This window comes from Xyrauchen texanus, chromosome 13 (assembly GCF_025860055.1).
Source record: "Xyrauchen texanus isolate HMW12.3.18 chromosome 13, RBS_HiC_50CHRs, whole genome shotgun sequence".
Taxonomy (NCBI): Eukaryota; Metazoa; Chordata; class Actinopteri; order Cypriniformes; family Catostomidae; genus Xyrauchen; species Xyrauchen texanus.
This window is the reverse complement of record NC_068288.1, coordinates 20,928,564-20,956,173: the sequence shown is the minus strand read 5'-3', so window position 1 is coordinate 20,956,173 and position 27,610 is coordinate 20,928,564. Positions and strand designations below refer to the sequence as shown.

General features: G+C 43.0%; 1 protein-coding gene across 1 annotated transcript in view; it reads right to left on the bottom strand.

Annotated features, from left to right (window-relative positions):
• Positions 1 to 13,691: 13,691 nt before the first annotated feature.
• LOC127653849 (cilium assembly protein DZIP1L-like) overlaps positions 13,692 to 27,610 on the bottom strand; it is a 41,491-nt gene continuing 27,572 nt past the window's right edge. Inside the window, exons 5-16 of the mRNA XM_052140635.1 lie at positions 19,110 to 19,271; positions 18,754 to 18,894; positions 16,750 to 16,812; positions 16,508 to 16,654; positions 15,947 to 15,977; positions 15,735 to 15,797; positions 15,446 to 15,573; positions 15,181 to 15,367; positions 14,571 to 14,742; positions 14,217 to 14,419; positions 13,970 to 14,106; positions 13,692 to 13,843 (exon numbers count right to left, since the gene is read on the bottom strand). Coding sequence (XP_051996595.1) covers positions 13,697 to 13,843; positions 13,970 to 14,106; positions 14,217 to 14,419; positions 14,571 to 14,742; positions 15,181 to 15,367; positions 15,446 to 15,573; positions 15,735 to 15,797; positions 15,947 to 15,977; positions 16,508 to 16,654; positions 16,750 to 16,812; positions 18,754 to 18,894; positions 19,110 to 19,271 — 1,581 coding nt within the window. The 3' untranslated portion in view covers positions 13,692 to 13,696. The remainder of the gene's footprint in view (positions 13,844 to 13,969; positions 14,107 to 14,216; positions 14,420 to 14,570; positions 14,743 to 15,180; positions 15,368 to 15,445; positions 15,574 to 15,734; positions 15,798 to 15,946; positions 15,978 to 16,507; positions 16,655 to 16,749; positions 16,813 to 18,753; positions 18,895 to 19,109; positions 19,272 to 27,610) is intronic.

Sequence of the window (27,610 nt, the reverse complement as noted above, 5' to 3'; positions counted from 1 at the left end):
TCTGGCAGTTGGCACCACCCTTTGCAGGTCTTTGCGGTTGTGGGCGATGCTATTGCCGTACCAGGCGGTGATGCAGCCAGTCAGGATGCTCTCTACAGTACTGGTGTAGAACCGTGTGAGGATGTGGTGGTTCATTCCAAAGTTCCTCAGCCTTGCACAGGCAAGCAGCCATCCGGAACTGCAGCCATGTTAGGCGCTGGTCACAGACCCGCCTGTCAGACTGGGGGTACAAAGTGGCGAAGGCGAGGGATAGGGTATCGGGCGGATGATTGCATATCTGTATATATGTGTAAAAGTTCATGTGTGTGTAGGCCTGGAGAGTCGCTATGCCAGCATCTAATCTAGGTGCCTCAGTCCGCAAGGTTGTCATACCGACACACAGCAAGTTGCCATGGAGACAACCTTGATCAGGTCCCAGACATAGTCAACAATCACCAGGTGTCTGGGGAGTCGGGGAAGGAATGCGAGAGTGGCTCACTGCAGTGCTCTTCCGGGGGAGTTGTTGTTCCAACAGCGGCCTTGGCCAAGGCCAGTGCTGGTTGAGGGTGCCCGAAACAGATAAGATTGGGATTGTTTGGTCTTAAGGAGAGTAGCCGCATTCTAATTTACACGGCTATTCTCCTGGTCCATTTTGGTCTCTGAAACGATCCATTTGCCTTTGCAAAGCTGTGAGCTTCTCCATGATGTTATCCGTATTTTGGTTCATAGACCCAGTCTGAGTGCAGACAGCTCTGCCCACTGTTTCAATCATGACGGGCAGCCTTGTGGGGCTTTGGACAGCTGTCACCGTCTTCTTAACTCCTCGATAAACCAGGGAAATGCCTAATCCAATCAGCAGAAGACCTGTTATCATGGTACCGAATAGGTAGATATCTTCAACGTCCTCCACGGAAAGAGCCGCCAGACACACGACCCGCCACCGCTCCCACGCGTCCATCGTGTAGCCAGCTGCGAACGTTCCGTCAGGGCAGACAGGTTCCCCCGAACCCAAGCTTCTCATCGAGAAGATGGTGTCAAGAGACCAGTTCATCAAATCCATGATGTCTTAGTTCGAAGAGCAGTGCTGAGAGAGTCTCTCAAGTACAAGACAGTAGACTAGATACGACGAGAGGAGCAAAGCAGGGAAGATAAGGGTAGGGAGAGGGTGAGAAAATGCGACCGCCTTCGTTGAGAGCCAAAGAGAAGAGCTAGTTTGTTAGTTCAGGATTAGTTACCTATCTGCTACCTCCAAAATTTTACAGGACAGTCCAATTTCCTTAAAGTCATGAGTGTTAAGCCCAGCACCTCGTAGATGTGAAGAATATGCACTACCAATGAGCAGCATCCCCTTATTAGCATGATACATATTCCTGAACAAACTCAAACCTAGAAATATAAGGAAAGGCACAACTACTAAGCCGGTTGTAAATTTGTGCTGAACTTTCATCAGCTTTTTGCACAGAGGAAGTATCCGTCCCGGAGGATCCTTGCTGCAAACATAATCTCTCCTGCACCCCCATCAACAGCAAACAGAAAGGGAACAAATTTACTGTCTCATCCGCATTCTTCCTGTCGTGCCAAAAAGCTGTATACAGTACACTGCAGATCAAAGCCTTAATTGAAAAATAATTATAGGCACTTAATCATGGGAGGCGGTGAGCTAATTGAAGCAAAAACAAGGCCGTGAGTGGAGGCCCTCCGAATGGTAGCAAAAAGAGGATATTGTGCATGCTCCCGTCTTTTATAAAGCATCGTCTTCAATCCCCCATTGTCTCCCAGATGAAATTGGAGAGGGCCATTAGCACAGTTAATTAGCTCTTTAATTTAGATCTGGCCAGTCTCAATACATAACGAATGTGAGTTGCAGCAGCCCGTGATGTGCTCACTCTTTCATGCCATATTGCCAAACCCAATTGGTTAATTGCTCTGGAATCTGCAAAGTTTGTACCCATCCTTCAATTGCAGGGGCCTTTGTGGAGAAATCTCTGCCTACATTCCAGTGTTGTCAGGATTTTCTTCCTTCATGAGTGATAGAAAGAGTCTTAAGTTGACACCTTTCATATGAGTGTACTGATATTTTGATAGAGTCTGGCAAATGAGAACACTGATGTTTTGACACTTAAATGTAGCAAAGTGGTGTTGCCATCTCAAAGATGTAACAATGGTGCAAGTTTATTATATTTGAATAGATCAGATTCAACTTCATTGTATTAGAGAACAAGTAAGCTACAGTGCAAATTAATTAGAGTTAGCATCAACAATATACATAGTATAATAAAATGTGAAAAAGTGCAATTAATCATCTATAGGGGAACAAAATGGCACAGTAGTGCAGATTATCAGAGTAAACATGGTTCAGAGTGCAATAAAATGATGGATGTGTGTGTGTGTGTGTGTGTGTGTGTGTGTGTGTGTGTGTGTGGGAGCATGTATTTATCACTTTGTGGGGATCAAATGTCCCCATAAGTATAGTAAAACCTGACATTTTTGATGATGTGGGGACATTTTGTCGGCCCCATGAGGAAAACAGCTTATAAATCATACTAAATTATGTTTTTTGAAAATGTAAAAATGCAGAAAGTTTTCTGTGAGCACAGTATAAAAACCATTATGTCTATGGAAAGTCCCCATAAAACATGGAAACCCAATGTGTGTGTGTGTGTCAGTAATGAAAATCGTGTGGAAAGGGTTCCTTGTTTTACTCCGAGTGTCTGAGGTCAAAAGTTGAACATCACTCCTCAATTCAAGAACATTTTGTATCATTTACATAATGAATGCAGAATCTATATGTATGTCTTTTTCAAATAAGTTAATGATTGATCTCTTTTGATAATCTAGTTAGTGTACAGCTTTTCCTTTTTTATATATCTACAAAGATATATAATGCTGTGCTGAACAATAAAGTAAGAGAAATCTCTGATGCATACTTAAGTGTCTGTGTCATTTCCCTCATGAGGATCCGGATCGAGACAGCAACTGCAGGCCTGACTTGATACTTAGGGGCCAATCCTGAAAATTCCTAACAGCCCATAAATAGGTAATATAGATGTGTAAATAGGTAATTAAGTGCAGTCAATAAATACAGTATTTCTCCTGGTACAGATGAAAAACCACAGCTTAAATAAATTTACCCTCTGACCTCACTATCCACAAGACCCGAGGGGTCAACACATAACAACCTTTTTTTCTATTACTGATAGCTGGACTTAATTATCTTCCCCCATCTTGAAGCCTTTGCTGAGAACTTAAGCCTGTTCCATATCCAGCACCGACGGGTATTAGTGGATACTGTGTATTGAAGCTGGGCTCCAAGGCATTCATATTAGAGGATTTAAAATCCTGTGTCTGTCAGCTGAAAGCAGCAGCACTGGCTTTCTGGAGCATCAGAATGGACTGAAGCTACAGAACAAAGACACAGAAGAGAATGAAAGAGATTGAGAGGAACTACAGATTGACTGTTTCAACACTTATTTGTAGTGTGAAATGTGGGTAAAAATCCTAATTGTCCTCTTAACTTGACTGGCCCACATTCAGTAAGAACCCCTCAAGGCCTGTTGAGAAGTACAAACAAACTGTTTCCGCTTGGGGCTTCAGAGAATGAAAAGAAACATTCTTATCAAGTGCTCTGCAAATTTGTTTCCAGCTGTGATTCAAGCCACATATTCTGTACACACTGCACCCTCTAGTGGCAATTGAGCTGTAATACCGGTTAGCCATCAATCTTTTGGTTAGTGAAGAAAATGTACTGAGGGAGTAAGCCAGGTGACCACAGGTAAAAGGCTGTAAATGGCACTCTATTTGTCACCATTTCCCCTGGAGAGCCTTTCATCTTGGACAACAGTGCAAAGCTCAGGTTCTTTTCTCCAAGACTTCACTAATGGAGGGTCTACAATGATTGTAGCTGTTCAGGCTATCAGAGCTCAGATGTACAGGCAGAATTTAAAGGGCAGGAACCTTTATGTCTCTTTATCAGGATGCAAGCAATTCTAGGCCAATGTGTAAAATAGCACAAACAATCGTCAGGCCCCAGCTGAAAGAGTGGTAGGAAGGTAGGTTTTGCATTGCCAGGCGAGAAATGGAGAGAGGTACGATGCAACATTTAATCTCATTCTGAGATGAATGTGTACTGATAAGAATGGAACCCAACTCTGTTGACGGAGAGATAAGAACATGTAGCCTGGCCATTGTGGGAATTGTAGCATGGCCACTTTTGGTCAGAACTTATTGCTACCTTGCTTTGAATTCATGTTGTAGGTAACAATATTTGTCAACAAGGTAATGCCAACAATTGCATTTCACCTTTCATTGGTCTTGTAATGATGTATGATGGAAGTAATAGTGACTCTGGCCTGTCAAGCTAAAAAAAAAAAAAACGGAATGAAATTGAATTATTCACTCTCATATCACATAATTAATAAAGGGCTAAAATATGGCAACTATGTTGATAAAATCAAAACTGTGTTGATCTTGCCACATGATGTCATGTCGTTTGGTCATGAGATGTGATGAGAACCTGTGATGTTTGATACTATCTGATACTATTTTTATTTGTAAAACGCCTTTCACAAAACACATCGTTTCAAAGCAGCTTTACAAAAGTTTTGAAACACTTGACTGAAATTTTTCTCATGATCTTAAAAATCTTTTGATCTAAAGGCGTATGCTTAAATGTTTGAAATTAGATTTGTAGACAAAAATATAATTCTGCCACCATATTAACAACTTATTTCATTATAAAACAAAAATTTTATAATATATATATATATATATATATATATATATATATTTTTTTAAATGGATGACTTGGACCAAATAATAAAGAAAAGCAGCCAATAAGAGCCCAACATAGATGGGAACTGCTTCAATACTGTTTAAAAAGCATCCCAGGGTGATACCTCAAGTAGTTGGTTGAGAAAATGTAAAGAGTACATGTCTGCAAATTCTATGCAAAGGGTGACTTTTTTTTTTTAGTCAAAACGACTCGGTTACTAACGTAACCTCGGTTCCCTGAGAGGAGGGAACGAGTATTGCGTAAGTAGCTTACGCTATGGGAAAACTCAGTTTCTCGAGAAATATTGAAGTCTTTATGTAAACGCATTGCAGCTGCACAGCATACAGCAATGAGCCGAGGCAGCTCGGTCATTGGCTGTGCTGCGACAACTTGCTCGAACCAATGACGGGCAACTCTGAGCAGCTGACCAATGAAGCGCTGCACGCTCAGAGCCCGCCAAGATGGCCGTGGCTAGGGCTATATATTAGGCGCCCCGTCATGAGAGTTCTTTAGGTTCAATCGACTGAAGTGAACTGACCAAGCACAAGCACGCCAGCTTACGCAATACTCGTTCCCTCCTCTCAGGGAACCGAGGTTACGTTAGTAACCGAGTCGTTCCCTCTCAAGAGGTCTCTCCTATTGCGTAAGTAGCTTACGCTATGGGAACACCATGCAAAACGCCGTGCGTGCTGACTTCGCTCTATAAAGCCAGAGGCGGATGCCTGAGCCTTAAAGCAAAGTGATTATCCAACAAGCCGGCCAACGGCGAGCTATATAATGGGAAAATACAGAGCGCCTTTGCCCCAAGGAGGTCCATGGTGGGGCTCATTGTAAAAACACAAGCACATAACTTATGTACTGATTTTTCTATGTAATGATATGCATAAAAAAATCCTCTAAGTCAGTCAGAGACGGACCTATAAGGGAGGAGATAATGCTCAGCATATACATACTCCAGTCCATTCTACAGTCAGGCTGATAGAATGTTGGAATGCAATGAGGGGACCTGTAGGTTATAAAACCTGATAAATGTCGAAGGCGAGGCCCAGCCTGCCGCCGCACAAATAGCTTCAATGGGTATCCCACTCGACCACGCCCACGAGGAGGCCATGCTCCTCGTAGAGTGAGCTCTGACGCCTCAGGGGCATTGAAGGCACTTGGCTTCATAAGCCAGCGCTATAGCATCCACTATCCAGCGCGATATTCTTTGCTTTGAAACTGCGAGACCTTTAGTGCGGCCGCCAAAGCATACGAATAATTGTTCCGTCTGTCTGAATGGGGCAGAACGTTCCAAATATACTCTGAACGCCCTGACCGGGCAGAGTAAATTAGCGTCGCTTTAGTCCGCTGGGGACAATAAGCTGCCAGAGATATCACCTGTACTCTGAAGGGTGTGGAGAGCACTTTAGGAATATACCCGTGCTTTGGCCTAAGGACAACTCTGCAGTCGTCCAAATTCCAGGCAAGCAGCGCTTGATGACAGCGCGTGCAGGTCAGCCCACTCTCTTGACTGAGGCGACGCCAGCAAGAGCGCAGTTTTGAGCGAGAGCTGTTTAAGGTGCACGGTTCGGAGAGGTTCGAACGGGGCACTCTTGAGTGCGTCCAGGACCGTGGCCAGGTCCCAGATCGGCACCGAGGGGGCGAGGGGGTTCATCCTCCTAGCCTCTTAGGAAACGAATGATTAGGTCGCTTTTCCCTAATGAACGTCCTTTATCAGGATTGTGTGGCCGCTATGGCAGCCACATAGACTTTGAGTGTGGAGGGTGTGTGGCCCGCCTCCAGCAGCTCTTGCAAAAAGGCGAGTACACTTGGTATCTCGCACGATTTGGGGTTCAAGCTCTTGGTATCACACCAGTCACTGAACACTTTCCACTTTTGGGCATATAAGCGTCTCGTAGAGGGTGCTCGCGCCTCCGTGATGGTTCTCAAAACTCCACTGGGGAGGTTCTCGGGAACCCATTGAGGGGCCATGCATGGAGGGCCCACAGATCAGGGCGGGGATGAAGAATCATCCCGTTGGCCTGCCTGAGGAAGTCTAGCCTCAGCGGAATCGGCCATGGGGCAGATTGCATCATCTGCATCAGTTCTGGAAACCATGTCTGATTTTTCCAGAGAGGGGCTACCAGGAGCACTGCACATTTCACTTCCCTGATCCGACTGATGACCTGAGGTAGCATCGCGATCGGGGGAAAAGCATACAAGGGGCAGCTCGGCCAGACTTGGGCGAGCGCGTCCGTGCTCTTTGAGAAGAAAAGGGGACAGTGCGCATTTTCCCTGGAGGCGAAGAGGTCAACCTCCGCCTTGCCAAAGGTTTGCCATAACCACTGAACCGTCAGGGGGTGGAGAGACCATTCTCCTGGAAGAACCTTGTCTCTGGACAGCATGTCCGCTCCCTGGTTCAGGACGCCTGGCACATGCGCTGCTCTCAGCGAGCGCAAGTGGTGCTGTGACCATGAGATGAGCTCCCTGGCCATAGAGTGCAGGGAGCTCGACCTGAGTCCACCCTGGCGATTTATATACGATACTACCGTCATGTTGTCCGTTCGGACCAGGACGTGTTCGTTTTTCAGGTACGGAAGCAGGGCTCTGAGATCCAAGGCGACCGCTTTCATTTCCAGACAGTTTATATGTAGGCGCTTTTCCGGGTTTGACCAAAAGCCGGAGACAGGCCTGCCCTCGTAAAGGGCCCCCCATCCTATTTTGGAGGCATCTGTCGTGATCATTTTTCTCCGTGTGTTCACGCCCAGACTCACGTAGTACTGAATGGTAGTACTGTGTACTGGTATGACTTTCCTTCGAAAGCGAATCTCAGAAAAGGCCTGTGATGAGGCGCTATCGGAATGTGAAAGTAAGCGTCTTTCAAATCCATTGATAGAAACCAATCCCTGGGGCGAACTTGCGCGAGGATATGTTTGGTCGTTAACATTCTGAACGAGCGAATCATTAAAGCTTTGTTCAGATGTCTGAGATCTAGGATGGGGCGGAGGCCACCGTCCTTTTCCGGGACGAGAAAATAGCGGCTGTAAAAACCTGCCTCGCTCATAGAGGGAGGAACAGTTTCTATAGCCCTTCTCTATTAGTTTGAGCACCTCGGTGCGTAGAACATGTGACACATCTCTCCTCACTTTCGTCTCGACCACCGCTGAAAAGCGGGGTGGTCTGCGAGCGAATTGAAGCGAGTAACCGTGTTTTATTATGTTCAAAACCCATTTCGGCATGTCGGGGATTTTTTCCCAGGCTTTTGCTCGCACAGATATGGGCTGAATGCTGGCTGGGAGCGTGTCGCAGTGACGTATGGGCCCCACCGGCAAATTGCCTTGTGCTAACACTGAGCTTACAGCTGTCAGAGAGCGGCGCGCTGAGCAGCCTTGTTGAGTGCCGAGTGCAGGGGTGCGTGTGAGATTACAGGCACGCGAGCTATCTCCGAAATGCTCGCAGCATGAGCTGGAGAAATGTTTGAAAATGTATGGACAGTGTTTTCGGGTGGGGGTGCATACATCGTAATAGGCACGCGCGCCACTGTCATAAAGCTTCCCGCTCTTAGCGGGAGTTTCTTAGCTCAGCGATCGCATCCGTGATGCTTGCGGCATGAGACAGAGAAATGTTTGAAACTGTATCGACAGTGTTTACGGGTGGGGGTGCATACATTGTAATAGGCACGCGCGCCACTTTCATAAAGCTTCCCGCTCTTAGTCTGTGACTGGCCCATTGACTGCTGTACAGACATTTCCAGCCGCCTGTAAGGGGACTGGGTAATGTTTCACACGTTTTAGAGAGAGTGGTCCGGCTTTTGCGAGACACGCACTCTCTCTTTTTCTTCCTATTGCTAGTAAGACTTACGAGGCTCCGGGTTCAGCACGATCTTGGGCCGAGGACCCCGTTGCTCAGGCGGCTTCCTTCGGTTAGCGGAATGCGAGCGGCGTCGAGCGTCCGTTTCAGGTCTGCTCTTTGGCTGGGAGACGGGAGGCGCCGCCCTGGCTCGCTGCTGCTGCTGAGGCGGTCTCTGGCGGCTCTGAGACGAGCTGGAGCGCTTGGGCAGGAAGTGACGCATAGCCTGCGAATCCTTCCGAGCTTCAGTGAAGTGTTCATCAAACTCTTTTACCGCCGGTCCGAACAGGCCGCTTGGAGCGATAGGCGCGTCAAGAAATGGCGCCTTATCCGCGTCCTTCATCTCTGTTAGTGTCAGCCACAGATGGCGCTCAAGGACAGACAGGTTAGCCATGGCCCGGCCGATGGATTGGGCGGTGGCCTTTGTGGCTCGCAGGGCTAAGTCAGTGGCGCTGTGCAGGTCCTTGAAAGCCTCAGGTTCAGGTCCCGACTCGTCCATGGTGCGGAGAAGTTTGGCCTGATAAACTTGTAGAACAGCCATGGAATGAAGCGCTGATGCAGCTTGGCCGGCAGCGGCGTATGCGCGGCCGTCGAGAGCTGAGGTAGATCGGCAGGGCTTCGAGGGATGAGTAGCTTTGGCTTTCCATCCAGCGGTGGAGGGTGGGCACAGATGGTTGGCCACAGCCTCCTCGAGGGGCAGGGTTCCCTCATAGCCTCTTTCTCTCGTGCCGTCCACCGAGGAGAGCGAGGAAGAGAAAGAAGGCTTCAGGCGAGCAGAGTGCGGGGCTTTCCACGACTTTGTGAGTTCGTCGTGAACTTCGGGGAAGAAAGGGGAGGGTCTCTGTCGAGGGGCGCCCTGCAGGAACCACTCGTCCAGCCGGCTGCGGGCGGGTTCTTCCGGAGAAGACCAGTCGAGCCCGAAGTCTTCCACGGCTTTAGACAGGATGCGGACAATCTCAGAGTCCATGCTGGTGCCCGTGCTTGTGTCCGCTAATGTCGACGGCGCGGGGTCGAAGGCTGAGCCCGGCCAGTCGTCGGATGCAGCGTCAATAGAAAGGCTGTCATCCTTGAAGAGAAGGTCTTCGCTGAAGGAGATTAAATCTAAAGAACTCTCATGACGGGGCGCCTAATATATAGCCCTAGCCACGGCCATCTTGGCGGGCTCTGAGCCGCTGAAGCGCCGCTGCCATTGGTCGCTGCGTTCAGAGTCGCCCGTCATTGGTTCGAGCAAGTTGTCGCAGCACAGCCAATGACCGAGCTGCCTCGCTCATTGCTGTATGCTGTGCAGCTGCAATGCGTTTTACATAAAGACTTCAATATTTCTCGAGAAACGGAGTTTTCCCATAGCGTAAGCTACTTACGCAATAGGAGAGACCTTTCGAGAGGGAACATAATTCCCATAGTTCCATTTATGTCATTCCATACTTTTGATGATTTTATTATAATTATTTTATTTTTTCACATTTACGAATAATAGTAAAGAATGAGTAAGTGTTTTTAACTCTTTTGACCGGTAGTGTGTGTGTGTGTGTGTGTGTAATATATATACACACACACACACACACACACACACACACACACACACACACAGTATATATCATGGCTTTTGTTTTGTGCATTCTATATGAGTCTAAGTACGGGTGAACTATATGATGAAAATCTTATATCATGATATGACTAATTGTATATCATGATAATGATATATCACGATATATAAAATTTTTCCCAAAAATTTATGCAAATGGGTTTATATATTAAATAACCATTTTGTAATGCCTATTTTTTTTTTATAATCCAGTCATTGAATTAAATAATTTATAAATGAAAACTACTTGTATATAATTTTCTCTTTATTTGGAACTTGACAAACATATTCAGAGTAAAAGGTAAAAAAAAATATATATATATATAATTTGGATATAAAATCAACCTTACCACAATGCAAAATTCACAATATGCCACATTTCAGTCTGATGTTGTTTACTACTACTATTATTATTAGTATTATAAAATTTACTCAAGAAACTCGACATCTTCTGAAAGCAATGCAACAAAGGATATAATACATAAATGAAAGAAAACACAAAAAAAACACTTAATTTGGCTCTTAATGATTTACGTAATCTCTGTAGAGAATATCTGAGAGCAAAGCCGTTTTTTTTTCCTTCTAATACTTAACATCATTTGAACTGAATTTTATTAAAAGGTGATGAGGTGTAGTTTAAAAAATCTGCATGACAGATGACACATAATTGTTGGCACATAACACATTTGTTGGAGCTACATTAGTTTGCTTTCAGTAGTGGTAATTTTGTTAATTAATTTGTTATTATTATGATTTTTTTTGCATTAGTAATATATTTTGGTAATGTTCCTTTGTTTGTTTGTGTAGTTAATTGTTTTTATTTATATGTTTAGTCTTTATTTTTGGTTGGTTTAATAACTACAATGTTTGATTTAGACACCTGAGGGCAGTAGTGAGCACAGGTGAAGGTAAATATAGGTAGGAAGTAGGAGGTGGCCTGTAGCACCTGGGTGATGGGCATATGGTTTTTTACCAGCGCGAGAGATGCTGTATTGTTTGCTCAGTTGGAACAAATAAACCAGCCACAAACCCTGAATTCAGCCAGGAATTTGATTTTATTTCTTGCCTGCGTACATCACCTGCCCAGGGTGCTAGAAATTGTCGTTTGAAGGTTTGATTTAAGTTAAATTTTCTTTTGTTTGTTGACAAACGGCCACTACAACATTGTTTTAGCCGGAGTCCGTGTTGCTGCCTTCATGTGCTATCGGAATTATCTTAAAAATTAGTTTCCCACTCGAAAGTTGCACATGAACGACCCCTCAAGTCATAATAATGACTGGGAAACTCTGAGATTAATTTGATACCAGCATTTCAGAAAAACTTTATGGATATTACGGTTTCTGTAGTTAATGACAGGTTTTATTCATTTTTCTAAATACAGCTAATTGTTAGCACTTACCGTTTTGATCATATTCATTTAAGTATATCAGCAACTATTTGATCATGTTGTACATTTTTAGTCAGTAAAAATAGATTGTATTTGACCAACATTCCATTATCATCAGCAAGCTGAGTGATATTTTTTATGGTGTCAAAATAAAAGTTCCTCATGAAATATACATATATCAATGGAATTTTTTCAGACAACAAAGCACTTGAACAACGTACTCATAATTACCACTTCAAAAGTGGGAAGTAGGATAATTCCGATAGCACATAAAGGCAGCATTACTCCATATCGCTTTAAGGTTCAACTCAAAACTCAGTAGAATTCGAATGGGTCACGCAAGTTTTGAAGTTTGTGTCATGATAGAGAGAAACCGGATTGAGTAGTGCGAGACGAGTAATCCCGCACTGCGTTCTCCTGTCTTGGACATCTGGGAAGCTAGTGATGTCCAGTTCATGAATTAATCGTTTTTTTGAACTGGTTCTTTTTAGTGAAATGTTTCTTTTTAGTGAACGAGTTGAACCTGTTCACCAAATCATACTGAACAGTTCACGTCTTGAGTCAACACTGATCCACAAGTTACTCTATCTTAACCTGTCTTTCGGATGTGCCTGAAACTCGGTGAGCCGATAACTGGGAGTAATATGATCCTAGAACTGGTGATAAATTGCCTACTCTTCTTTCCAATGAACTGCCCCATCTAGTTAAATAAAATTGGACTGCACACAACAGTTCTTGAGTCAACAGTACAATGAGTCGCTCATAACAGTTCTCGAGTTAACAGCACACTGAACTGAGGAATCGCCACTTTCAGAGGAGTCCAACATACTGAGAACTGATGAGCTGCTGACATTTAGTATGCGTGAGATTAAGGAGTGAAATGTCTGTTTCTGGTGTATTTTGCTGAACAGCAGAATGTATAACAAATAAAGCATACTGGAAATATGTTTATGACTTGATTGTATTACCATTTTATCAACATATGAAGATGATCCAGTCTAAAGTTCTCAACTCAACAGTACATCGAGTTGTTCGCAACAGTTCTTGAGTCAACAGTACACAGAACAGAGGACAGCAGCTCTTGCGTCAATAGTACATTGAATCGAACACAGCAGTTTGATAGTCACCATACACATGCATGCATGAACCAATGACTTGAATGAGGGGGTGAAATGTTTCAATTGAGAGATATAAACAATTTTACTATTGGTTAAATTATATTTACTATAGTATTGTGTGTGCAGATTATATCTGAAGTTGTTAGGAGCTGGATCATCGTTTCTGTAAAAAAGGGTGAGTTGATTAAGAATAGTTTAATCAATTTATATGCTTTAGACAAAGTGTAGAACATCCGAGTTTGTATATCAGTATTGGGTGCTTAAAGTGCAAAACTTTAATGTAGGATGTATTGTAATATCACTGAATGAAACACTGATGACAATAAACACCCTTATTATTATAACATAATTAAATGAAAGGTAATAATCAGCCATATGCACTTACATATGTATTTATTGAATGTGATTGAGCATGTATTCTATGATGCCGGCATATTAGCATTATGTATAGTGACTTCATTACGCGATGACTTAAATTAACTGGTAATTGTTTTTCTTTAACCGGTTTGTTGAAACGAACCATCCAAAAGAACCTGTTCACATAAAAGAATCAGAATTCCCATCACTATGTGAAGCCTACTGGACTCTGAAGCATGAAAGTCTGTGTGAGTCCAGAAGGCTTCCTGGTTGTCCTAGACAGGAGAATGCAGAGCGGGATCACTCGTCAACCAGGTGATAATCACATGAAACACAGCTGTGTTTGTGTCAGATAAGCAGCCAAAAAATTAACAGTCTCTGAAAAACCCTGTTTCTTCAATTCTATCAGTCTCACGTGAAGTCTCTCTGCCATCCTCAATTTATTTACAGAATGCGTACCATGTAAATGTAACGTGAATAGAATGAGGTGCAAATTGTTTTGCGATTTTGCATTATCATGATAAGACGGCAATCCAAAACATATACAGGTTGGCAAATTTCTACCAGTTTATCATGTCTACCGGTATATCGCCCACCCCTAAGACTAGGTAGTACGTTGGGTTTGCAGTGATAATTTGCATTTATTTGAAAAGGAGTTGTGCTATCACACTTCACCATGCTCCTGCTTTTCTGGCTGCAGAGCTCCACACGCTAGTCCCCGAGGTCCTGCCCACCTCTGAGCTCCTCTGCACACCTGCTGGGGGGGATGTGAGCTCCTCTATGGAGGACAGCTCCAAATCACTGTCCTCATCAGATAGCTAGAACACATATATAATACATCCAACAGTAATTCAGTTGAACACTAAAGCAAGATTTCTGCTGCTGGAATTGAACAGGTCTGGTAATGGTGCATTTATTTGTGAGAATGTGTGCTATTTTTTTACCGCTCGCTGCTTTACAATGGTGGGGCAATGGGAGGGATTGAAAGGTGGTGGAAAAACTCTAGTTCCACCCACAGGCTTATTGACTGGTGTGCTTATCTGTCTTTCCAAGCTTCTTGTCAGTATTTGGACAACAGAACCTGCAATCATAAACCATTCATCTTAATTGACTTACAGTGTAAAAGTAAACTATATAAAAAAGTGTTTCATGGCAACCTCTAGTTAAGGGATTGAATTTGACTTTACTCACCATGTGGACTAGGAGCTTTGTGTTGTTTGGGGGAGCCTGATGCCTCTGAAAGCTCACTTTCTGACCAGTCAAGCTCAGCAATTGGGTTCAGCAGTGATCTTGACTGGTCAAGTCGCACTGAAGGGGAGGGTTTGCCCCGAGAGCTGGTGATATAGGCACTGTCCTCAACTGACTCTTCCTCCTCTGAACTGAAAGGAGGTGTGCTGAAGAGAGAAATATACTCATTTAGCACATACTGATAAGCTTGAGGTAATATTAACTATAGATAAAAGCTGCTTGACCTCTCAACTCTGGAACAATTCGACTTTCATTTTTCCCTTAAGTCATCTGAACCATGGTAAGAGAAAAATTTACCTATTCTTTTTTGGCCATGTTGCAGGAGTCTGAACCTGAGGAGGTGCTCTGGAGCGTGGTGTGGGTGTTGGAGTAAGTGCTTGTGACTGCTGGGTATTGGCTCTCTCAGTGGATGGCTTTGAGCTGGATCTGAGCCTTTTGTCCTTCACTGGGGTTGAATTATTCTTGCCTCCTAAAAAAATACAGTGGCCCATAAAAGTATTTGGACACATTTGGACTCCGAAGTCACACTTAAACATGTCTTAATCTCATTTTAGTAGGGCTATCAACTTTGTAATGGAATTAATTACATGACATGGCAATTAATTAATCAAAATTAAATCACAGATATAAATATTGGCTAAAGGCACCCAACTAAAGAGCAATTCAAGCTTCAAAGAAATCTGAAAGAAATAGAATTCTGAAAGAAATAGTGGATTGTGTTCAATGGCATTATAGCATATTATCCATTTTTACTGTGGTACCTTTTCTAAGGACTAACTTCACTTTTTATTGTAATTTTTGCAATTACTTTTAACTTACATTGTGTTAAGGTGACTTTTGGTGGATAGTCATGTGAGTCGGAGTCGTACACCTCACTATTAGCATTATAAATAACACATCTGCTTACTCTGATTCAAAGAGCTGGGCGATTTCCCCGGGCTCTTCTGTAGGCCTTTCACTCGCTTGGTGGCCTCATGTGCCAGGTTGTCCCTAAGGTTCTTAAGGTCTTGGTGCTGTCTGGACCTCTGCAACCGCTGACCATTCAACAAAGCACTCAAACTCTTAAAGGTTTGCTTCGAGATGCCTTTGGTACCCTGCTGATACATCATCACTTCAACTACTGAACAATGCTTTTGCCTTACATCATGTAGTCATGGTTCTATATGTTCTACCTTACGCAGTCCCATATTCTCCAGTTTTTTATCCAGCAGTTCTTCTACGATGGTTCTAAACTCTCTCATCAGCTCTGGGATTCCAGTAAATGACTCTAGAATTTTCCCCTGGGCTGAGTCCTCCAGGCCTATAGGGGCAGGCATTATTGTATTATGATTACTCTGTGGCGTTATGTTTTTAAATGTTGATTATATCAGAATGGTGTAAAATCTATGTGTATTATCAGAAAATTCTGAATTGGAGTGTAATCTATATCTGTATTATATCAGAAAATATTGAACTACATACTCTCTCCATCTTCTTCCTCTTTTTCCTCAGGAGAATCTTGGGCATTTTGAGAAACCACTGGAACTATCAAATGAGAGAGTTGTGGCACTAATGGGCCAATAAACAGTCTCAATGTTTAATTTAATTCTCAGCATCAATATTATATTTTTATTTTATATTATTTTAATCAAGCAATAAGTATAAATCTACATAAAGCATATAAAATGTATTACCTGTGACTGGCATGATTGACAATTTTTTTATCTGTGATAAAGCATTATTAGCAAAATGATTAGTGTTCAGGAATTAAGACATCTGGAGATCACTTCATAAGAGCTTAATTCTGAATTAATCTATTTAAATGTGTATTTTTTTATGTTTAAATATTTTTGCTATTTAAGTTTAATATGTAGAGACATCAATAAGTAAGCCATTTGTAAGTTAACTTCCCAGAAGAGTATGAACAATGTGGCTCTGTGGCACTTCGAATACATTGCTCTTTTTGAGCAGCCTTACATATTGTAGCAAAATTGGCTTTACCATTCATGAGTACGGAGCATGATTACCTTTAATAATCTGTTTAAAAGTTAATTTTCTAGTTTGTCTGAAAAATACAGATGTTAGGCTGGGGTGGTAAGAGTGTTTGTGAAACCTGGAAAAAACAATAATTTTTGCAACTCTGTTTGTTGTCTCCAAGTGGTACATAAAATACTTCCCTTTTAAGATAACCATTTCTGACAAGATTTTGGTATTACAGTATAGTACAGCTTGAGTGTAATGTAAAAAAAACCCACCTTCGACTCCTGAGATTTGATGAGTCTGTCCTTCTGTCTCATCTGAGAGGAGAGAGAAACAACCTGTTGTTGGAGTCTCTGTAGACTGGAGCCAGAGTTTTGCTCCACAGACAAGGCCGTCAGAAGCCTGGCATTCTCACTCTGCAGCTGCGAGACACACATACACAAAATAAACAACACAAAAGAGGTCATAAGATGATACAGCCATGCTGCACAGGCGATGTAATAACAGACAAACTTGCCTCCTCTTTCTCCTGCTGGTGCCTGTTCTGTGCTTCCAGAAACGTATTCCTCCATTCATTTTTCTAAGCAAAAAAGAATTATGTAAATGATGAAACATTGAGGGACATGCTAAAAACACAGAGTAAATACATTTTTAAAGGGGCCGTATCATACATATTGTTTTATCACTTTATTTTTCCCTTCAAACTTTTGCTGCTGTGTCAATAAAACAATGTCAATGTAAACTAGGGCTGCAACTAACTTTGCAGCCCTAGGTTATTGTGATAATCAACTAATCTAACGATTATTAGAGCGAATATTGGACTATTCTGGTGATTATTACAATGATTAATCCAGCTTGCGCCCAAACTTAAAAGGTTGTATTAAACGTGCTTACTAACAATAAAGAGGACAAAATCATCTTTTAAAAATATCTCTAAATTACATTCACTGAACTAAAGTGGAAAGAAATACTTTTTATTAAGATTAATTCAGTAAAAGATTCATTGCAAAAAATACTATTGTTATCAAGTGTTTTTGTCTATTTTTCCCATTTACAATTGTCTAAAAATGCATTTACTTGAGAAGCAACATATACAATATTTAGATAAGTGTATTTTGTATACAAGAGTATTTTTTCACTTGTTTATACTTCTGCGAGTGTAGTAAAGACAAAATATACTTATAATCAAGATCTATTCTCTAAAAGCAAGTCTAAATATCTTATATGCTGCTTCTCAGGTGAATGCATCTTTTTTTACAGCATTTTTAGATATTTTAAAATATTTGTATTTTTAATATTATATTAATCTTTCTCAGATAAATTTTTTTTTCTTCTGCAGTATAGCTTCTAAAGTACCAATTTTCTTCACAATAAGAAATGCACAGTGACACATACTGTATTACGATACAATAAGTTACGAGCCATACATTTTATAATCTAGGTGCAGCAAGTGCACGTGCTCGAGGGACGAGCATCCCTGCGACAGACAGCCTCAGTCGGATGCAGTTTCAATCTCTCCCATTTAGACCGGGACACTTCACGCAGCTCATAGAAGAGGCGCTGACCGCACAGAGAAATGCCAGTTTCGCAGTTTGTAGTTATTTACATGACCTGCTTCCTTATTAATTGAAATTTTGTAAAGCTATAATGCATTAAATATAACTGCATTAAAGATGTAATACCGGGGTGTTTCCTTTAAAGATGCTCAACATGCAAGTTTTGCATCAGCGGAGCATATTCCACAATAAGAGTGCTTCTTTACTTATTTGGTATATTTGTATAATTCCCTCATACTTTGCGATCTAACTTCACATGAAGCTGTGAAATTTTAGAGTGCATCTGTAAATTTCTTTCTCTCCTCAGTCAGGCACAAGCTGCAGGACTGCTCTTGCGCGCCATCATTAGAGTTTCGTATGATCTCATGTTACGTTAAATTACATCAAATGACTATTCGACAACAAAAAATGTATTATCGACATTGTCGATAACGTCGACTAATCCTTTGAGCCCTAATGTAAATGCTTTTTTCAAATAGGAAATGAGAAACACAGTCTCTATGTAAAGCCCGCATCATATTGTGACAGGTTCACAAAACAATTTGCAATGAAATGTGCCGCTGAAACTTTTATGGTTGGATTAAAATGATCAGGGATCTTGTTAAAATTAAAATTCAGTCACTCGTTTCAAATATTAAGAACATTCTTAAAGGAGCAGAAGCTGTTAGACAGAGCAAGGTACAGCACAAGGCTTGGCACACATTTCTATCCTACTTTCTCTTTATTACCTCACCATGATGGGGTGGGCAAAGTTTCTGAGCACAGAATAGGTATAGTTGACAAGTAAATGTGGCCAGACATATGTTAATGTGTTTTTGACATCAGCATTTCTGATTTCAGAATGAGACGTTTTTGTAGCTCAGTTTCAATAAATCGTCTTTTTGGACAGTTTATTGGACCACAATGGTAGATTTTATTTTCTGTATATAAAAGACTTGAAGTAGTAAAACTTTGAGAATTCTCACCTTCTGGACCATTCTCTCTTTCAGCTCTCTCTCTCGGTTTTCTCTTCTTTCTTTCTCATGGTCACTCTCTTCTTGAAAACTTCTGTTCTTGTAAACATTGTTAAATACATCTACCTCTCTTTTTTGCAACTCCAGCATTTTCTAGAGATGAAGCAATGACAAACAATGCTTTAACATATAATTAAAATATTGATTGATTTGTTTTCATAAAAAATAAAAACGTATAACCTAAAAATTATTTCATCGGAACTTCAGCTACTAAATGACTGTCAAACATGACATGTAGCTTCCAACACCAGAAGATCTGTCTCCACCTATTGTTGAAAAAGGTTTATTTTTAACTCTTGTACACTCACAGCCTCTATGGATGAGCTCTTGCTTGCCATATCTTTAGACTCCTGGAGAAAGAGACGTCTCAGCTCCCCAATTTCCTGCTGAAATGTTCTCCTTTCCTCCTCTTTCCATTTGTCCAGTGCTTTATTATCCGACTGTTCTCTTCTTCGCTGCTCCTCTTGCTCCTGGCATAGTTAGAATTAATAGATGTATTTTCTCCAGGCTTTTAAAATGATATCAGATGAACTGGTGATGAACTAGTGAACTGGTAATTTGATGACTAAATACCTAATATAATCAGTCCTATACAACTTGCAATTGAAAGTCTCTATTAGGGTATTGTGTATACTAACCAACACTGTCAAAAGTGCAAAATCCCACACTGTCTACTTCAGTCGAAATTGAATTATCCCATATATTTTCCATAAACAAATAATTTAGTAAAGCAGGTCCTGAAGAACCAGCATAAAACTAAACTAGAAATATAATATTTTCTAACAAAGCCTAGCAAAGTTTTTTGGATTATGCAGGGTCAAGCAGCAAAAGTATTTCTAGCAGCATTTCTAAGTGTTAATCATACATTAATAGCATATTGTGGCAGGGAACGGTCAACGTCAAAAAGTATCTAAAAAAAGTGTTGCCAGCTTTTCAGTAGTCTTGGACTTTATAGAGACACCCAGTAGCAGCTCATAACCACAGATATACTGTAGGTCGGACAGATCTTGCTACAGTAATACTTATTATTATTATGATGGTGTTTTAAATCAAAATAAGTGTTAAGTAGTAAACAGATTCAGAGTAGAAATTTTTCAAATCACTACTGTGGAACAAAAAAGTAAATATGGGATACAAAATATTTTATCCAGTTTACTAAGAACCAAGGCTTTTTGACATAAAATTTTTCATCATACAATACTTACAATGTCTTATCTCATAGCCCCTTGTCTTTTGATTACCAAAAATTTTTTTGTCTGGCTTTTCAGGACCGAATTGTTTGATGTCTATTTTGTCTTGAATTAGAAACAAAGCTGTTACACACTTTCATGGACAGTGCTCGCCATGTTCGCAATCTGTTAATTTCTGCACCAATGCAGCTCAACGAGGGCTCATTGCAGTACCATATTTGACCACAGATTTCCTTTGTAAAAAAAAATCCCCACATGCATGTACAGAGATGAGCCAAATTTTTTTTACCACCTGCCTAATATGCTGCTGGTCCTCCGCTCTGCCACCAAAACAGTGCCGACCCACCAAGGCATGGACTCTACAAGACCCCTGAAGGTGTCCTGTGGTATCTGTTACCAAAATATTAGCAGCAAATCCTTCAATTCCTGTACGATGCAAGGTGGAGCCACCGTGGATTGGACTTGTTGGCCCAGCACATCCCACAGATGCTCAATTGGATTGAGATCTGGGGAATTTTGGAGACCAGTGTAACACCTTGAACTCTTCATCATGTTCCTCAAACCATTCCTGAACAATGTGTGCAGTGTGGCAGGTTGCATTTTCCTGCTGAAAGAGGCCACTGCCATCAGGGATTTCCGTTGCCATGAAATAGGAGTAACTGGTCTCATCCGCATCAAAGATCGGACCCAAGGTTTTCCAGCAGAACATTGCCCAGAGCATCACAATCCCTCCACCACCTTGTCGTCTTCCCACAGTTCATCCCGGTGCCATCACTTCCCCTGGAAAATGGCACACACATGCACGACTGACGTGATGTAAAAGAAAATGAGACTCATCAGACCAGGTGACCTTCTTCCACTGCTCCAAGGTCCAGTTCCGATGCACGTGTGCCCATTTGATGTGCTTCTGATGGTGGAAAGGGGTCATCATGGGCACTCTAACCGGTCTGCAGCTACACAGCCCATACACAGCAGGGTGTGATGCACTGCTTGTTGTGACACATTCCTCCAGTAACAATCATTAGAATTTTCTGTGACTTGTGCCACAGTAGACCTTCTGTTGGTTCAGACCAAACAGGATAGCCTTTGTTAGCCCTCACCATTGATGAGCCATGGGTGCCCAACACCCTGTCCCCGGTTTGTCTCTCCTCGGACCACTGTCGGTAGGTACTCACCACTACTGACCGGGAGTTTCAGAGATGCTCTGACCCAGTTGTCTGGCCAAAACAATTTTGGCCTTGTCAGTGTCGCTCAAGTCTGTACTCCTGACCATTTCTTCTACATTCAACACTTTGACTATGAGAACTGATTGTACGCTTACCATATAATCTACCCGAGACCTTGACATGTAGCCTTGATTGGAGATGATTAACGTTATTTGCTTCACCTGTGAGTAGTCTTAATGATTGGCTCACCAATTTATATCTATATCAAACACAGAGTAACTGGATTCAGCTACATTATGACTTAAAAATGTAATTAAAATTTATACTAGGCCTGATTTTAAATACATGTCAGCATTTTGAACACATTTACAGGTTAACAAATTACATTATTGCCAGTTTATATTATGGATTTATGTTTTCAAGTCATTGAGTATTTAGGTGTTTGTTCTGGCCTACCTTCCCAATACTGAAGAGCCACACCTGCTGGCACCTGAACTTAAACTTTAACATTATTTTACACTGAAAATGATGTTAACCTAAAATCTGTGCTTCATGTGGTAGCATCTAAATTAATAGGTTTAATTAAAGTCAAAAATATTATTTAAAATGTCTAAATCAACCTGACTACATTAGGGTATACCAAAACAACATTGTAAAGGTTAGATCATCCATATATAGCTAATTAAGGAAACAATTAGGTCTACAGGTTACCACTTGTTACAGAGTATCAATCATTATATCATATCATTGCTATAACTGTTGAGTAAACAAGTGAATGCAATAACACCACACTGGCATACTGTGACGAGGAGGAGGGCGAGGCCGGGCCATGACTACACACACCCGGCCCCAATTGGTCTAATCAGCCGAGGAGAGGGATTAAGGAAGCCATATGCTGCAGTTCGAGAGTGAGCGAGAGTAAATATTTATTTGACTGCTCAGCCGGTTCCCACCTCCTTTCCAATTTTAACCCTGTTATATTCATTCAGGCAAGGGTCAACCATATAATGAAAAGGAAACAATTTCAGCAAAAGTGTATTTTTCATGTCTGCGGGAACATTTTATTTTGGCAAGCGGTCACATTTTTAAATACTATAGATTTCTCAAATTTATTTATTGCATTTATTTATTCATAATTGTTTTACTGTTAGGTTCCATTGTGATAACTTAACCATATTGGGGCATGTTGTGACAAAAGATCAACTTGTGTTCATTTTAACTGATTCTTTTTGCAATAAATGGTAGAAATGTTCAACATATTTTTAGTAGTCACGACTTTTGTATAGATAAGATTTGCACTTTATTAGCATATATATCTTATGAACACTCTGTACAGCAGCTTTATACGCCGATATCTCTTTGTACATGAAGCGTTGTGTTATTTCTATGAAAGGTGTACAATTCAACAAGGCTGCTGTTGGGCCTCATGTACACAAATAGGAGACAAAGGCAGGCCTACATACAGTCATAAAGCCTGACTGTGGCCTATAAGAACACTTAAAGCCCGATAACAACAATGCCAAAATCAAACAAAGGAAGTCCAAAACAGACTAGAGATCCCATGAATCCTTGCTCACTTTACACCTATGTGTTATATTCTTAAGGATTGAACTCTCAACTCCTACTGGATGAAACACACAACAGAACACGTCCCTCAACCATGACAACATCAAGAGTATAAAACCCTCAGAGATCTTTCTAGGCGTTTCTTCCAGCGATAGTATGTGCCTCGTCTAGATGCAGCCCTGCTGCTCCCAAGTGCAACCTCATTGCCCAAGGAAGTGCCTTCATTCGCTGGCTGGAAACCTCACGTGGTACATAGTCCTCGAGAGCCACGACCGCCATTTTGTGCCCTCCTGCTCTCCTTACACACACACACACACACACACACACACACACACACATATACCCTCTTCTCATGTATTATAGGTTTATTTTTTACCATATCTAATCATGTTATTGTTTAGTTTGTAGTTGGAAGTCGGGAGTTTATTGACTGCATTGTATTGATTATTAATTGATATTACAGCATCAATAAACTTTGTTATATTTTAAAGAGAACTGTTTTGGTATTGTTCAGCAAGCACCTGTGTCAAGGGCTGGTAGGGGATGTCAGTGCTGGGATTCAAACCTTCATTGTTTTGCTTTTGAATGTTGATGTTCTACGGACGTTGACTTTCCTAAGAGAACAATCATATAGTGAGACTGCTATACTGTCTGGTTATTAGTCCCGGATTCCAGGATGTTGCCCCAGCGATATTAACGCTTATCGATATTCTGATGATTTTGATAAATTATCATTATATTTGATGTTTGTTGATTTGAAGGATCAATAAGTGAATGTTAATTCTAACCAATGTTCTGTTGATTTTAATAATTATCTTTTATAATAATTCATATTCTACTGAATTTGATAATTGATGGTTATCTTTGATGATAGTTGATTTAAAGGATTAAAAGCCAAGGTTGATTCTAATCAATGTTCTATTGATTTTAATAATTAATTATTATTGCTAATAACCAAACCTGCTCCTGAACGAAGTGCACAACATCTGCTCTAAATGTAGAGGAAAGCTTCCATTTCTAGTTATTCCTGGCAGCGAGGTGCTCTTTTCCAGCACCTTTCATATCCTCTCGTTCTGCCTTATCCAAATTGTTTATTCTTATCTCTTGCACTGTAATATATATATATATATATATATATATATATATATATATATATATATATATATATACACACACACACACACACACACACTCTTACGAGTGTGATATTGCTTATATACAACGGTCATAGAATATGCATTTGTGCATACTTTCTTACGCCACGGATCAGAATCTGCCGTTGCTGGTTCAAAGCTAATTATGTGTCCAAGTCTCTCAAAAACATCACTCTAGAACTACTAGTATCACAACTTTTCTAACTGTTACGATGCAGGAGGAGGCAGACAAGGGGTTGGATCCAAATGCAGTGATTTTATTAACAACGGTGAAAACTAAACGGACAAAACACAAACAAAGGAAATACCCGCGATGGGGAAAAAAAACGCAAGCACGGAAAACATCAAAGGCAGAACAGGCAGGATGAACATGAGGAGGAGCACGGAGACAGGTGTCCACAAACATCAACGATCGACAAGGGAATGGAGAACAAACAGGGTTTATATACACTGGAGACATGATGAAGACAAACTACAATCAGGTGAGCACAATGACACAGGGCTGGCAGTGATGAGGGCCGAGGATCATGGGAAGTGTAATTTCTGACAAAGACAAGTGAGACCCAGGGCAGACAACAAGGGAATCGTGACATAACCCCCCCTCAAAGGAGCGGCATCCAGACGCTCCTCAGAGAAAAAAAATAAATGAAAAAAAAAATCGTCCAAGGAGTGAGGGGGAAGCAAACAGACAGACAGAGGAGCACAGGGGGCAAACAGACAGACCAAGGGAGTACAAGGAGAAAACAGGCAGTCCAAGGGGCACAAAGGGTAGAGCGGCAGTCCAAGGAGGCACAGGGAGCAGACAGGCAGTCCAAGGAGGCACAGGGGGCAGACAGGAAGTCCAAGGGGGCACAAAAGGCAAGGACAGGTTCAGGTGGTCTGGGAGCTGGCCACCGGGCAAGGATAGGTTCAGGAGGCCTGGGAACTGGCCACAGGGCAAGGACAGGTTTGGGGGACCTGGGAGGAGGCCACTGGACAAGGACTGGGTCAGGGGGCCTAGGAAGAGGCCACAGGACAGGGACCGGGTCAGGAGGCCTGGGAGGAGGCCACAGGACGGGAACAGGGTCAGGAGGCCTGGGAGGAGGCCACAGGGCAAGGACAGGTTCAGGAGGCCTGGAAGGCGGCCACAGGGCAAGGACAGGTTCAGGAGGCCGAACCGTGGGAGGTGGAGCCGTTGCAGGCAGAGGCGTGGAAGTAGGCGCCGTAGGAGGCTCTAGAGGCGGAGACCTGGAAGGCTCTGGAGGCAGAGCCGATGGAGGTGGCAACGTAGGAGGCTCTAGAGGCGGAGCCGATGGAGGTGGCGCCGTAGGAGGCTCTAGAGGCGGAGGTCTGGAAGGCTCTGGAGGCGGAGCCAATGGAGGTGGCACCGTAGGATGCTCTAGAGGCGGAGCTGATGGAGGTGGCACCGTAGGAGGCTCTAGAGGCGGAGGTCTGGAAGGTTCTGGAGGTGGAGCCGAGGGAGGTGGCGCCGTAGGACGCTCCAGAAGCAAAGCCCTGGAAGGCTCGAGAGGCTTGAGAGGCGGAGCCAAGGGAGGCTCAGGGGGCGGAGCCACAGGAGGCTCTGGGGCGGAGCTCTGGAAAGCTCGGGAGGCGGAGCTCTGGAAAGCTCGGGAGGCTCGGAAGGCGGAGCTCTAGGAAGCTCGAAAGGTGAAGCTCTGGAAAGCTCGGGAGGCGGAGCTCTGGAAAGCTCAGGAGGCTCGGAAGGCGGAGCTCTGGAAAGCTCGGGAGTCGGAGCTCTGGGAAGCTCGGGAGGCTCGGAAGGCGGAGCTCTAGGAAGCTCGGGAGGTGGAGCTCTGGAAAGCTCAGAAGGCGGAGCTCTGGAAAGCTCGGAAGGCGGAGCTCTGGAAAGCTCGGGAGGCTCAGAAAGCGGAGCTCTGGAAAGCTCGGGAGGTGGAGCTCTGGAAAGCTCGGAAGGCGGAGCTCTGGAAAGCTCGGGAGGCGGAGCTCTGGGAAACTCGGGAGGCTCGGAAGGCGGAGCTCTAGGAAGCTCGGGAGGTGGAGCTCTGGAAAGCTCGGAAGGCGGAGCTCTGGAAAGCTCAGAAGGCGGAGCTCTGGAAAGCTCGGGAGGTGGAGCTCTGGAAGGCTCGGGGGGTACTGGCTCTTGGACGGTCGAGGCTACAGGCGCTGGCTCAGGGACATCGGAGGCTACAGGCGCTGGCTCACTGACATCGGAGGCTACAGGCGCTGGCTCACTGACATCGGAGGCTACAGGCGCTGGCTCACTGACATCGGAGGCTACAGGCATTGGCTGGTTGGCCGTGGTTAGTGGAGGCTGGAGAGCAGAGGCCTTTCTTCTCCTCCTCCTCCGGGCGGATGAAGTTAGCAGCGCTGGTTCATTGACCACGGCAGGCGTGGGGGTTGGCTCACTCACCGTGGCTGGCGAGGAAAGCCCAGAGGCGGGAGCTGGGATCTGGAGAGGTGGCTCCCGGCAGCGTAACTCCTCCAAGATGAGTCCCACGTACTCCCGCCAGGTGCAGTCTCCGGTCTCCGGGAGTTCCCACCACCGGTGTTTGGGAACACCGAACCGGTACGCCACCTTCAGGGTGTGGTCATCCCAGCCGGTGCAACTGGCCACGCTGATGAAAAAGTGGGAGAACTCCCGGACTGACAGATCCGCCTGGGTCAGTTCGGCGAAGAATGCTGCTGGATCCATTTTTGGTCGATCGTTCTGTTACGATGCAGGAGGAGGCAGACAAGGGGTTGGATCCAAATGCAGTGATTTTATTAACAACGGTGAAAACTAAACGGACAAAACACAAACAAAGGAAATACCCGCGATGGGGAAACAAAACGCAAGCACGGAAAACATCAAAGGCAGAACAGGCAGGATGAACATGAGGAGGAGCACGGAGACAGGCGTCCACAAACATCAACGATCGACAAGGGAATGGAGAACAAACAGGGTTTATATACACTGGAGACATGATGAAGACAAACTACAATCAGGTGAGCACAATGACACAGGGCTGGCAGTGATGAGGGCCGAGGATCATGGGAAGTGTAGTTTCTGACAAAGACAAGTGAGACCCAGGGCAGACAACAAGGGAATCGTGACACTAACATGTTACTGGAGACATAAGGATTTAAGTGTGTGTGTGTGTGTGTTTGAGAGAGAGAGAGAGATATGGAGCGTGTGTGATCATCTCTTGATGACGTGTAGCCTGTAAGTCAGCTTTCTGAAGATAATGTCATTTTGGTGAAATTCCTTCTGTTTTCTCAGTGGGAAAAATAGCCATCCAAGCGGGGGTATTCCACAAAGGTAGCCGGTACGCAAGAGTCATTCACTATAGAAACCACAATCTCATCTGCCATTTTGAACAGTATTTTCTCTCCAATGTGGAAACTCCGGTAAGAGGCAAGTGCCTTGAGTTTGTGTAATTAATCAGTCTGTTGGGTCTCTCAGCTGTGATGAGCCTTAATGCTGAAGTTGTTAGTTTAAAGCCGTTTCCTAGTTTTAGTAGTGTAGCAGTAATATGAGCAATCATGTAGTGCTGTTGAACGTAAATACTGACTGACGCGGACTTCACGTCACCAACTGGCTCAAATTACTCACAAAAATAGTCTTTTGCTTCCACCTGCTGGCTAAAATATGTAATGTCACAATATTAAATGTAAAGAAAGATAGCACTTAACACATAAGTACTGCTCTTATACTTTAGATTAGAACCGCAAGAACATAAAGGGAGTGATACACACAGTGAAGTATCCGAGTACTGATGATGTGAGACCATCA